Source organism: Enoplosus armatus, chromosome 5 (genome assembly GCF_043641665.1).
Source record: "Enoplosus armatus isolate fEnoArm2 chromosome 5, fEnoArm2.hap1, whole genome shotgun sequence".
Taxonomy (NCBI): Eukaryota; Metazoa; Chordata; class Actinopteri; order Centrarchiformes; family Enoplosidae; genus Enoplosus; species Enoplosus armatus.
In genome coordinates, this window is record NC_092184.1 from 4,656,783 (window position 1) to 4,669,977 (window position 13,195).

Here is a 13,195-nt window from a genome sequence, read left to right on the forward strand (position 1 = left end):
TACATTACAAATTTAACTATTGGTTCAAGTAAATGAAGTAAATTTAACAATTGACTAAACTGCATTTTTTACAAAATTGTTTTTTTCCCCAGCACATATCGTCTGCTTTCACTGAGTGCTCAGACAACTAATAAGATTAGATCTGTGCCACAAACAATTCTTTTTTTTTTTTCAACAAATCAACTGTCGCATTTGATCACTGGTCTTGGATTTTTTTGACTGGTCTTAGTTTTTATTTAAAACAAAATACAAAACTTCCCTCCTTTTCCTGCAAAGCCAATACAGACACAGTTCAAAAACCTGACTCAACATGAAGCTAAAAAGCCTTTAAATGTTGGTTGCTTTGGTTCATTGTCAAACCGTTTTCTCTTTGAACCCCAGTAAAGGCAGTGTATTTTGTTTTTTAAAAGATGACCATCAAGCTTTTTCATTACAATTTGATCTCTCTCTCCAAACACAGGATTACAGGAGCTCATACTGGTGTAGAGTAACTGGAGGACTAGTTCACTGACATACAGTAGTTATTCTGGTAGCACTTTGGCATAACAGTATCACAGTCTGTCAGAATGCCACTTTCCTCAAATGTAGTGCAATACAGCCACAAAGCCAAGAATCAAGACTTGAATAAGCATTGATTAAGACTTAACAGGGCTCCTTGTTTGATTTATTTTTTTATTTTTGATATTGCTGATTTGTTGTTAAAATTCTTTGAGCACTTTTTTTGCTTTTTAGCCAGGATGCATTGTACTATACTGGTTTTTAATTCATTTGTATTTTTCTTTTTGTAAATTGTTAAAAAATCACATTGTCTCACACATTTAAAGCCCACTGAAGTGAGTAATCAACATTCTGAATGCCTTCTTTACTTACATGCACCTACCTACAGTGACTTCTTGACATCATTCACTTGATAGTGAGACCAGCTGGAGTGATTACTTAGGTTTCTAGGTAGAGGTGCCATTTGGTTTCAGTGATGTCACAAAGTCACATTAAAGAAACTGAGGTACAACTGTCGTACCAAAAATACCAAATTTCAAAATGGTGATCTGTCTCCATATATTTTGTCAGATTTAACAGTTTTCTCTCGTCCAATATTACATTTATTTTGTGTTCTTAACCTCGGCGACAGTGTTGATATATAGAAACTATTAACTTTTCCCTCTGTCGAACCAATCAGGCTGAAGCACTGCTGAGACGTGTATGACTGTGGACCAATCAGATTCAATTATTACTGTAAGAGGTGTATGACTGTTAACCAATCAGAAGCCACTGTATAGTTTCAAAGCATGCAGCGTGTGCAGTGATGACGCATCAGTTCAAGATGAGAATGTGACCTTGAATGACCTTCGAGAAATTGAATTCTGATTTTCTTTTAGAAAAACACTTTGTTGCTCATTACAGAACAAATCTACCAATATTCAACAAATACACACACAGAGTACATTGATCATCTATTGACACTGACAACTCCAAAATCAAAAGGTTGTGGTACTTGTATTGTAACTCTATAAAGCCAAGTAATTATAACTTGTACTTCTGAAGTATGCAGCATCTAACAAAACACTGATATGTAAAAGGAAGAGTTAGATGATACAGCAGATTTGTGATCTTTACAGAGATTTCAGCCGCAGCAGGTATCCACCACTGGAAATGTGAAGCTGTGATTTAGGGCTAGTTTTTGCAGATTTCTTTTGTGTACAACTGGGCCTCACTCTCTGAACCTGTTCTGTAGATACAGTTAGGGCCACGCTTTAAGGCTACAGTTCTGTTGTATAGTGTGTTTGAAGCTGTCGCTGTTATCAACAAAACTTAACTTATGGGCTGAAATTACAGAAATGATCGACCTGCAATCCTGCATGTCTCCTAGGAAATAATGTGTGACTCAAAAATAAAGACTTTCAACCTCTTTCATATTTTGTCTTTTTTTTCTCATTTGGATTGAATGTCTTTGATGTGACATCTCACCAGTTTCTTTGTGTTATTGTTGAATTGTTGTATGGTTTGTGTGTGTCCAGTGAAAGCTAATATTAATTTTTAATGATTTTGTTTACTTGTGGTCATAATAAACGGTACTGTATCTGTTCATGTAAGCAAAACTGCACATATCACTGTCAATCTGTTTTGAGTAGTTGCAAAAGATCCACATAAAGAAAACATGAGGGAGAAGGTTTGATTGTTACATGGGGCATAGTTTAATTGTCCAATTATATTTTACAACCAAAAAAAAGTTTTCTTTGGTGCATATACATAGCCATGACCAGACTATGCATGGATTGATCCCAGGATGTTACAGAGAAGATGGGGGGAAAAGAACCAAATACAAAGCAGGAAAGGGAAAGATGAGTGAGGTTAACAGAAGTATCAAAGGAGCAGAGGAAAAAGTGGAGTGTCTTCCTGATGGAAAGAAGTAAGCAGAAAGTAGCCAGTTGGCCGAAACCAGTAAAATAACTTTACAACAAGGCTACCTGTTCATTTTTTATAATATAAAAAAACAAACACGGACAGTCATTCAGTCATTGGTTGTCTGTCCACTTTACTTCTGGGCGGGGATCATGCCATCGATGGCCTCTCCCTTCTCAAGCTTCTTCTCCATCTCAACCATCAGCTTGACACCGTCAACCACCAGCTGGACCTGGTCCACCTCGGAGGAGCCCAGACGGTCAGCGTTGGAGATGTCGAACACACCACCCACGGAGGCTGTGTCCACACCACCTGAATGGCAAAGAAAGGGAGAAGAATACGGCCTCTGTCAACAGTAGCAGCAGGAGGAGAACGTACATCCTCTTTCTGATATACATATTATCTCCAGAAATAATAATTGCATATCCACATATAGAAGCAGGAATATAATAGTCACATTGGTTGAACTAAACTTTAGTGGTTAAGAAACAGTGTTTCTGGTTACAGATCACTTAAATTATTTTCCTAGAAAATGGAAACTTTCTTGAGAACATGAACATACATGCAACTCCCCCAAAAAAGAAAACAAAAACCCTTCAATATAGTTAATTAACTAACTATAGTTAATGAGGGGGGGGGGGGGGGGGGGGGTAATAATGCTATTAACCGAAACAAATGCAGCAAATCACACAAAATAGTATAGCCCATACAGTCTTGCTAAACCTAAAAATCTAACTATGGAACTATGGTGGCTATGGTACTATTTTATGATAGCAGCTAAAACTGGTTATCTAGTAATTGCCGTTTTTATGCTATTTTTGTTAGTGTTTTGACCAGTAACATTTTTGTATCCTAATCCAAGTTACACTCAATATACTGTATTTTCATTTCTTTGCTACTAAAAGTTAATTTTGAAGTTAACTCTTTACCACCTTTAGAGTAAAGCCACAACTCTCTTCTGAAAATATTAACTTGTCACTAGCTTTGAGACTAACTCATTTAACCTTTTTTTATTTCTCTTTTCAGTACCTGTGCCACGCTTCTGCAGACGCAGTCTGGTCAGGATCTCCTCGAACTTGGCATGTGTGCTAAGCTTGGGCAGCTTGACGTGCACGCCACCACGCAGGCCGGTTCCCAGGTTGGAGGGGCAGGTCAGGATGTAGCCCAGATGCTCGCTCCACATGAAGCCGTGGTTGTGCTTCTTGAAGATCTCCTCAATCTGACCAGCAAAGAGGAAAGTGAAAAAATATATGGTTAAAATGTAACTAGATGGATGTCACTAAATATTAACTAGACCTATATGTTAACAATGAAGAAAGCAATTAAATATCAGGCAGACATACACGGCCTATATGAAAATGTTTAATATATACACCACGTACATATTTACAACAGAGAGAGAGTACTCATAGAAACAGTAACCATATAAAGGAGACAAACTAACTCTCACACCCATGCATACCCAGTTGAATTATGCATATTTTTGTGTCTGCATATCTGTGTGTTAATGTGAAAGTACGCATGTGTTTGTGTGTTACCTTCTGCAGGCCAACGGAGAAGCGTCTGAAGACCTCCTTCATGTTGCCTCCCTTCTGCATGGAGATGACACGCAGGTGATCCTCCTCGTTCACCCAGACCAGGAAGGTCTTGTTGTCGTTGTGCCTGGAGGAAGAAAACCCAGCTCACTTTCACTTGATTTACATATAGTACAAAATGTTCATGAGCCAGTGATTTGATACTACTATGTTGCATGAATACAGTAGAAATGTTTCTCAAAGTGGTTCACAGAAACGGGAAAGAATCAGAATCAGAAATACTTTATTGAAAGTAAACATGTAACCCTGATAAACGCACTAATATTGATAATATGAATTATCTGAGCTGAACAGTGGTGAGTTTACTGGATGTCAAGCCACTGTAAGGGGTAGTGTTTACTGCAGCTGAACACACTGTGCTTTGGTTTTCATGACACACTTTAACAGATGTTTGAAAACAGGAATAATCAGGATTTTCATATTAGGGCTGTGGGAGAAAGAGACAGATGGTGGACGTTTGAAAGGTTGGCTTTGGAAGAGCAGATGGGATATTTTAGCTCAGAGGGTGGTCGTTTGTTAACTGCGTGTGTTTTTGTGTTTACAAATGCACACTAAATCTGCTTCTACACTTGATTATTGCACATATCTGATCATCTTTTGTTTTCTAAACTGGGAGAATCTCAATAAAGTCTCATTTCTAATGAAATGTTCTATTTGATTTCCTTGCTGTGTGTCTGTGAGTGTCTCACCAGATGCCTCTGCCGTCGGGCCAGTCACGGGCCATACCAGCGCAGGTCAGCAGGGGGGACACGGGCTTGTCGAACAGGAAGTGATCGGCGATCAGCTGCTCCTGCTCGGCGTCGGTCATGCCGTCCAGGGGGTAGTACTTTCCCTTGAACTCACCTTCCAGGCTGGCCAGGGCTGAGAGGAAAGAACCGATAAAGGTGGACAGAGGAAATGAGTCAGTCACAGTTATGTCCTGTGTGCTACAAACATTCATTTGATTGATAGATCGGCATTATTGTCGTTAGTTTGACATTCACCCTCAATGGACAGCTTCTCGATGGCTCTGCGCTCTCCGCGGCTGTTGTGGGGGGGCAGGGTGAATCCCTTGATGCTGCGGCCGGTACGAACGCGGCTGGAAAGCACGTAGTTGGGGTCCAGGTCATCACCACCCTGAGAGACGAAGGCAGGACAGAAAAACACAACAGATGCATGATTATTGTTAGGAGTGGATAGGTGGTTTACTTATAAATATACTATAGCTTGTTGCTGATGAAAATGTATTTAAAGAATACCAATTTCAATATTTTGACCTTGAATTGATGTGGCCATAAATGTAGCCAGTCATTCATTTTACACAGTGAATGAATCCACGGCTGTCAATTTGACGTGTAAGCTTGTCAATGTGCTAATTCCCTTCCTCCTTGGAGCTGTGCTGATCAAACAACACTATCGTGCCTGTCTTGACTCCTCACCTTCAGGTTCTCGAAGTTCAGGTCGGTCTTGTGCTTGTCGGTGGGCTTGTATCCGCCATGACGGTCGGAGATGATGGGGTCCAGCAGATCCTTGAAGACCTCATAGGACTCCTCATCACCAGCAACACAGCCCACGGTCATGATGAAGGGGTGACCTGGTAGGACAAGAGGGAGGACGAGGAAGTTGGTAACATTGCTAGCTAGTTCAGCTGTGAAGATTGTTATGTATGTTGGCGCTGGATACTGATGGGGTGTTTTTGTAGTGAGTGTCCCTGTAATACTCTGTGACAACGGATTCCTGGACATAACTATTAACTGGTTGGAACAGGAATCTTGACAGACCCCAAAAATGTAATAAAAAGTCCTGTGTCACCATAGAGGTACTGGTGGATGCTAGCTCTAGGGTTCAGAGGCAATCCATAATCCTAACATAACATAGCACATAATGACATAATCATAAGTCATATTTGGCTACATATGGTGTTTGCTGCAGTTCATTTATGTCTCTTCAAGCCCTGCCTTTGCTGGTGTGTTAGTCTCTATGCTGATGCTCCTTCTTACCAGGATTGTCAACACCAGTCTGGATGATGTCATCCACGGTGAAGCCGCTGGGGGTAGACTTTCCCCTCAGCTTGCCGTAGATCTCCTTGTTCAGCACCTACAGCAGATGACACCCAGTGCAGATCAGCGATTGTACAGTCGCACGATTGTTTTGCTATGTGACAGTGAAGCATCTTAGCTCTCAGAAAATCCTCTGGTTCCAAAAGCAACAATTTTTGTTTTAAGTGACTTGTCATGTCTTTCTAAAAAGCAGTGTCAGAATAAACTGATGAGGACACACACAAATGTCATGCTGAAAGTTATTGGTGCCTGTGCAGGAAGTGGCCATGGAGGGACGATGTCAGAGTAGGATTTGTACCTTGGCCATGTGGTTGTTGTGCAGGGAGAGATCGGGGAACTCCTCGTCCAGGGAGAACTTCATTTTGTAGTCATTGTGGCAGTTCTTCGCCATGGCTGCGATTCTTACTCCGTCTGAGAAGATGTGAGAAAAATAGCAAAGGAAGTGTTATTTCTCAGAATCTGCAATGCTTGTAGATTCATTTAGTCAGACTGCAGTACAAGTTAATGTATAGACTCTGGTCTGTGCAGTAGTATAGTCACTTTTGTCCTTATTGTTTTTAAATCAGAAGAATATTATAGAAACAACCCTAAAAAAAGGGGATTTATAGTTTTACTAGCTACTAAATGTATTTGTCAAATGTCATTTGATTTTTCTTTGTTGCAGTGATGTAACAAAGCAAACTGAAATGCAGCAAAGTGATTCGGTCAATACCATGTTTCTTTTCTGGCATTTCTCCAAGTTTTTCAAGTGTCTTGTCTATGAGTCTTCTGGTGAAGAGGAGACACCTTCTCATTCTGTCTCCCTTCTTTCTCTCTGTCTCTGTCAGCTGTGCTTTCCTGCCTCTCTGACTGCCTCACCACCTGTCTCCCCCTCACAGTGCAGATTATTAATAGTGTGGCAGTGCCCCCACTTGTGCTGCACCCCTCCCATCTCTACAGGGAGCTACAGTCTCCAGCACATTATGACGAATGATTTTCTCTTCTCTCTTACTCCATTCAAACTCATGCAAACTTAGTGGCTGAGCTAAGCTGTGCAAGCAATACAGCTTTTAAATGAGATTGACGTTTTTAAGACTGAAAACAGCACAAAAATCCTAATTAAAACTACAAGTGGTATATATTCCTACCCCAACACTCACACATCTCAAATTTGGAACTTCACGATCTAGTTCGTAAACACAAATTACTTAAATAAAAATGTCTAAATACAGAGCTGGAATCAACAAAGCTGCAGCTGCAGAATCAGTCAGAATAGACGTGTGGGATCATGAATAAATTTACAACTGCTCGCTGTCATTCTCTATCTATTTACAAGACGATCTCTCTCTCCATCAGACAGAGGTCAAAACTCCGTCAGTTGCTTGAGGAGTAGTTGATTGATGACACCTTGTACACTTAAAGGTCAAAGCATTGCATGCCTCTTAGATGGCTCCACAAGTTCCATGACTAAATCAAGAGCTCCTAAACTATTCGAAGACACACTTGAAGCCTGCCGTGCTAGTGTCAGCAACAGCTGATAGTCACAACTGCTTCAGTGACACTACACTGCCGTATACTAAACTTTCCGCACTTTCAGCAGACTAGTGCTACCCATCTCCAAGAAACCAAGAGCATCAAGTCTTTCAAAGAAACGTTTCACTACAGTGTGCATTGATAGAAGAATGATCAGAGTAGATTCTAGTAGTTTCCATATCAGAAAAAAACGTGCAAAGCTTTAGAGGAATCCAAGACAAAAATGCGAGAAGAGAAAAAGTTTTCATGGCTCCAGAGTTCACCAATGGAGGAATCTGTCTGACTTGTTATAAAGGTTTTCCTCTTTTAGAGCAATTTTGATTTCAGGAGGTTTTTGTCCATACTTATATGGAAAAATCATCAAAATCTGTCCCATGGATTTATCAGAAAGGCTGACTAAAGCATTGTTTTACTTTTTTACCTGCTTAGGAGAAAAGAAAGCGGTAACAGATCCCGGGATCAGGTCCTGTTCACCAAATGTAGGGGTTGCCCAACTCTGCCAGGTGACGGGCTTAAGCCTTTATACCCAGACCTCTGTCTCTATTGGCTGACTAGACTCAGGGCCCCCTCATTTGATTGGTCACAGGGGGTCTTCGGTGCCTGTGTGAGTTTCTAAAAGGCAAGAACGAACATCACACAACACCCGAGACGAGAGACAAGGCAACAGCTGCAGTTGCTCGGTCCAACCTTTCACCTTCTGCCTGCTTGTAGCTGCTTGACAGGAGCCTGCAGGACAGAACAGTGGTGGACAGGAGGGTACAACAGCACATGCATCCTCATACATTTATATATTAGATGCATGCACAGTCATAACTGCACTGTGGTGAAATTAGATTCATATAATTGTTGCAGTGTATTAACGTCACAGAGTGATTTAAGAATGAGAGTAACATTAGAAAAGGCTTATATTCTTGGCAATGGAAACATTACATCAAGAGTATCAAGAGTACAAAATCAGAATATCATGCAATGGAAGGGATATTCCAGTATAGCTATGATACACATGTCCAGGAGTTAGAATAACCACTTTGTCTTAGATTACATCATTGTAATATTCAAAATTACAGATTGGATTCCCTCTCACCAACCAATTTGCTAAGTGGGGGTGTGAGATATGTTATTGCTCTCTGTGTGAAATGTCATGCAGTGATGCATAGTGACATGCTGTCCAAACACAGGCATTTGGCAAGTCAGAGGAGGGAAAATGTAAATTCCAGCATCTTTTTACATATATCAAAACGTGAGTATTTGTAATTTCACAGCTTTCTCAGTATTCATATATCATATTCAACATCCTGCCTGACATGTTTTAGGTTAGAGTCACTTTGTGTCCAATGCAAAGGGCCATTAGGCAAGCCTGGGCTTATAGGTGGTACTCAGAGTGAGACCTGGCTCTAATTGTAAAACCTCGAGTCCAGCTCTGTACTGTATGAGTGCCAGTGTCATTACCCCCCACTGGTAATGTGATAGACCTCAGTAATCTACCCGCAGACAGATTTTAAATCACACACACACCATGTGACAAAGTAGAAATTGTGGGGTGGAGCTGAGAGACACTGTTACACAGAGACTGCAGTCTCACATAAGATCCAGGTTTCCCCAAAAACATAACAACAACACAGAGAACTGGAGGTCGGATGTTTATACAGATTTCATGATAATTTTGTTTTTCATAATAACTCACGTTTTTTTCGTTTATATGTAAACAAAAGATCAATTACAACAAACATTTCTTAGGACCCATCCCCCCAAGCACCTTACCCCCAAATCCATTTAAATAATCTATCTGACATTTGAAAATCTGCGATTTACATGCTATGCTGATGATAATCAATTCTATATACCAAATGACCACATAATCAATGTACCAAATACATAATGTACTCTCATGCACTCTAGCACATATCATACATACTAAAGGTGGTGTGTGTGTGTGTGTGTGTGTGTGTGTGTGTGTGTGTGTGTGTGTGTGTGTATACATTTGTGGTTGTATCCATCCTTTCAGCTTGCAGATGATTGTTGTGTTCATGAGAGTAGAGATTTAGAGAGTCACTCTGAGTCTCAGCTCCTTTGCTCTAAATCAACACTCAGGCTCCAGTTTCACAGCAGTGGCCTGACCATCCACAGACATGACTTTCCAAATTAGTCTTTCTCCATGTTGCTCACCCACTGTGAACGCGTGCATGAACACACAAGCACACCTCATCACCATAACAATCACAGTGTCAGTGTAGTGCCCAAAATGATATATGCACCCACATGCATCTGTAATTAGTGAGCGGACTCTAAAATCCAGTTAATGATCACTATAAAGTAAAACCCATGTAAGATGAAAGATGTAACATATTTGAACATTGAACAGTTTTATCAAGTTTAGTCAAGAATTACCACCTTAGCAGCCAAGCAAAGGATATATAAACTCACATATGTGTACACATAAAAGTACTGTTTTACGCTCCACTACATCCTTTACCACAAACCACCATCAATAAAACTCAAAGGTCACGCTGACTGACGTGTGATATGTGCTGTGTGTGTGTCTTCTGCCCATTCAGACCAGTTAGTTCTGTAGCTCGTATGCCACGGTGGCACAGATCCAGTATCCCAGTTTAGACTGTCATTGTATCCCCGAGCACTCCTCACATCCATACACCCCCCCCCCCACACCCCCCCCCCCCACACACACACACACACACCCCCACACACAGCCCCAGAACCCTGCAGCTGCCCCGGGGAAACAGGCACCAAGGACAGTTATGTAACCAGGAACACTGTGTGAATCATTTATAATGATTTTATCTGAACCTTATGAGCAGAGTGTGAAAAAATCAGATGGTGGAATACTTCTATGGGCAGCGTGAAAAATAAAATGATACATGAAATTGAATGAAATTAACTTTTGAGTGCTTGTTTTCTGATGTATGTGTGAGGGTATATTGTTAGAAAAGATGTAAAGTTGTTCTGATCCATATGAGGCATCAGGATGAGGGAGGAAATGGTTTGCACAGCCCAGTGTTACGAGTCACATGTGAGATGTAGAGTTGGTGCAGTTAGTGTGAGTGCATTTGCAAATGTGTGCATGCATCCACATATGCATACAGGGGGTGGAAATTAGCACAGTGAAAGGTGCTTTTTTTATTGATTGTTCCTTAGTGTGTCTACTGTCTGAACTTTTACATGTAGTAACATGAGGAGTGTGTTTCTGTTTGTGTTTAAGATGCATTGTGTGGGAGGAAGCATACATACACAATCTTATGATATTCAAGAAGTTGATGTAGTTTTGAAGCATTCAGGATTTTTCTGAATGGCAAACTGCTGTTTGTGAATTCAGCATCACATTTTCCAAGTTGCTTGTTTGTGTTTTGGTGCTGGTTTGTTGTTTGAGCTGGAGTGCAGTCTGATGGCAGATCCTTCTTCACAGCAAAGGCCTTAGGGAGCAGTTGAGGTTTACATGCATTCACACATTCACACATGGGTGTTGCCAGGAACAACTGGCAGTCTTGGCCTCTGACGGCCTCCACTGACGCACATTTGTGATGTTTCTATCTACATTATACGGCATCTTATAGCTCTGTAATTTCTCCTTGTGGTTCCTGTACTGAGAGAGAAAAGAGTAAAAGAAAACAGAAAACTGGTTTGATGTGAAACCTGAGGGTGTATCAAGGTTTGGTCTCTTTCTGAATTTTATTTGTTCTGTTTTTTTGTTGGTGTTCATCATGATTATCTTTCAAAGACATTTGTATTTTAAACTTAAACTGATACATAATCATCTCTTCACCCCACATATAAAGACATAACTTCCTAAACTCAAAGAGAATCAGATCTCAGGAAGCAGCAGCCCTAGTGCTTTCTTTGGATTCCTGAGATTTGACCTGGACTAACTGTTTCAGACATATAAGTCCGGGGCCAGAGCAGGAAAAAAAACATGTTAACAGTTTGAGGAGCCCACAAATAGACCCAGGCATTTGTAAGACGACTCTGATGATGTGTGCATGTTAAGTCTGTCACGGTGAAAAGTGCTGGAATGGAATGATTGGGCTAAATGAGAAGGAGTGACTGTGTTTTGGCCAATGGGATGTGAGGCTTTGTGTTGGTTTCACACACACACTGTGTTTGTGCAGGCTATTTTCTTTGTTTTATTGTTATGTTTGTTCGGCATAATACTGATTAGCTTCACCAAATATGTTATGGAGGAAACATAATTGCTGCCTGAGTTATCAGGGTAGATGGTTGGGTGTACAGCGCTCCTGTAGGTACGGTGACCGCCCCCCACATGTAGTTAGGTTTAGGTTAGGAAAACAGTGTAAAAGTCACATAAAGCCTTTTTTGGTCCCAGAGGCAGCTGTGTGAAATTTGAGTGTAGTGTCACTTGAGTCAGCGTTGGTTGGGGCTGAAGACCACAAGTTTGAAAAATAAAAGCATCTGTTGTTGTGGAGTTAGAAAGAAGTGAGCTTACCAGACCTCCGCTACTAGCATAACACACCTGAATCTCCCACTGAGCCGTCAGTGGCCGGGTTGCATTGTTGGTAATGTATCATGCATCAGATTTTGACAAAGAAGAAGAATGCGTGGAATAAAAAGATATATGTGCTTCTGCTGCATTGATTTTGATCTTTTTTTTAAAAACATAGTGTGTCTAACAATGTTAAAGGAGTGCCATGCTAAATCGATGGCGTGATCTTTGAAGCACTAGTTTGCTGCTGTATATATTTTTAACTTTTATTTTTCACTTAAATATTGTAAATGTGTATATTTTTTATTTTTTATTTCTTATTTTTATATTTTGTACATACTTTTATTTCTAAATTTGTGCTATAAAAAATTTCCCCCCGGGGATCAATAAAGTATTTCTGATTCTGATTCTGATTCTAACTTAAACAAGAGCTTTGAGTTGACCAACATCACAACCTTAAAAACATTTATCATGCTTTAGTTGCCAGGAGAACAAACTAAATAACAGTGAATGAAAGCAAAAATGTTTAACATTTTATGTTGGCAGTGAGGAGTTTGTAGCTGTGTTTATTATAAACCTTTACTCATCATGTTGATAAAAAACATAATCTGCATGGCATGATGTTTTCTACAAAATGCATTTGCTAATGCAAATTATGTTTATGTACAACTCATTTGCAAAGGTCAACAAAAATTAACTTTAATGCTGCACAAAATGATCAGAGCATATTTGAAGGAGTTTTGTTGATCATTACTAGTTCATTACTTCTCACAGAACAACCTACTTCTATTCTTAACTGCTTGATGGTGGGTGATGGTGCTGCAGGTAACATAATGACCAGGATTGTAAATTCTTTTAGAAAAGCTTGAACATTTCAAACCTCTCTCTCAAAAAGACGAAAATGTAAACAGATGACAGAGCAGTGTATCGCTTCAGTTTTAATATCTGCACCAATTTGCTATATTACTCCGCTTGTGTGTGTGAACATTTGGCATTGTTTATGTCAGATAAAGGCTTCTGTGATTGTGCTTTGTTGAATTTGATCCACATGTGTGTGATGATGCTCCTAGGTCTACTTGACAGCACATTTATCACTGTAACTTTTCATAGTGATCAGTAAGATGATATCATAAGCAACAGACAATGGACACAAACCGGAGGGATTTATTTGAATATAAATAGAACCAGTAATGTTA

The 13,195-nt window shown here is 40.1% G+C and overlaps 1 protein-coding gene across 3 annotated transcripts; it reads right to left on the bottom strand.

Moving 5' to 3' along the window:
- Positions 1 to 2,168: 2,168 nt before the first annotated feature.
- On the bottom strand, positions 2,169 to 11,108 carry ckmb (creatine kinase, muscle b). 3 transcript variants are annotated; one of them, XM_070906525.1, is made up of 9 exons: positions 11,097 to 11,108; positions 6,333 to 6,416; positions 5,975 to 6,071; positions 5,414 to 5,568; positions 4,979 to 5,111; positions 4,685 to 4,856; positions 3,939 to 4,062; positions 3,430 to 3,619; positions 2,169 to 2,712 (listed from the first exon to the last, which is right to left on the bottom strand). In XM_070906525.1, the coding sequence occupies exons 1-9, from the start codon at positions 11,106 to 11,108 to the stop codon at positions 2,534 to 2,536; spliced, it is 1,146 nt and encodes a 381-aa protein (XP_070762626.1). In that variant the 3' UTR covers positions 2,169 to 2,533. The 3 variants fall into 3 exon arrangements, with proteins under 3 accessions (XP_070762626.1, XP_070762625.1, XP_070762628.1); XM_070906524.1 differs by lacking the exon at positions 11,097 to 11,108 and adding an exon at positions 7,968 to 8,030 and having other exon boundaries at positions 6,333 to 6,445; XM_070906527.1 differs by lacking the exons at positions 5,414 to 5,568; positions 5,975 to 6,071; positions 6,333 to 6,416; positions 11,097 to 11,108 and adding an exon at positions 8,721 to 8,728 and having other exon boundaries at positions 4,979 to 5,073.
- Between the last annotated feature and the right edge of the window lie 2,087 nt (positions 11,109 to 13,195).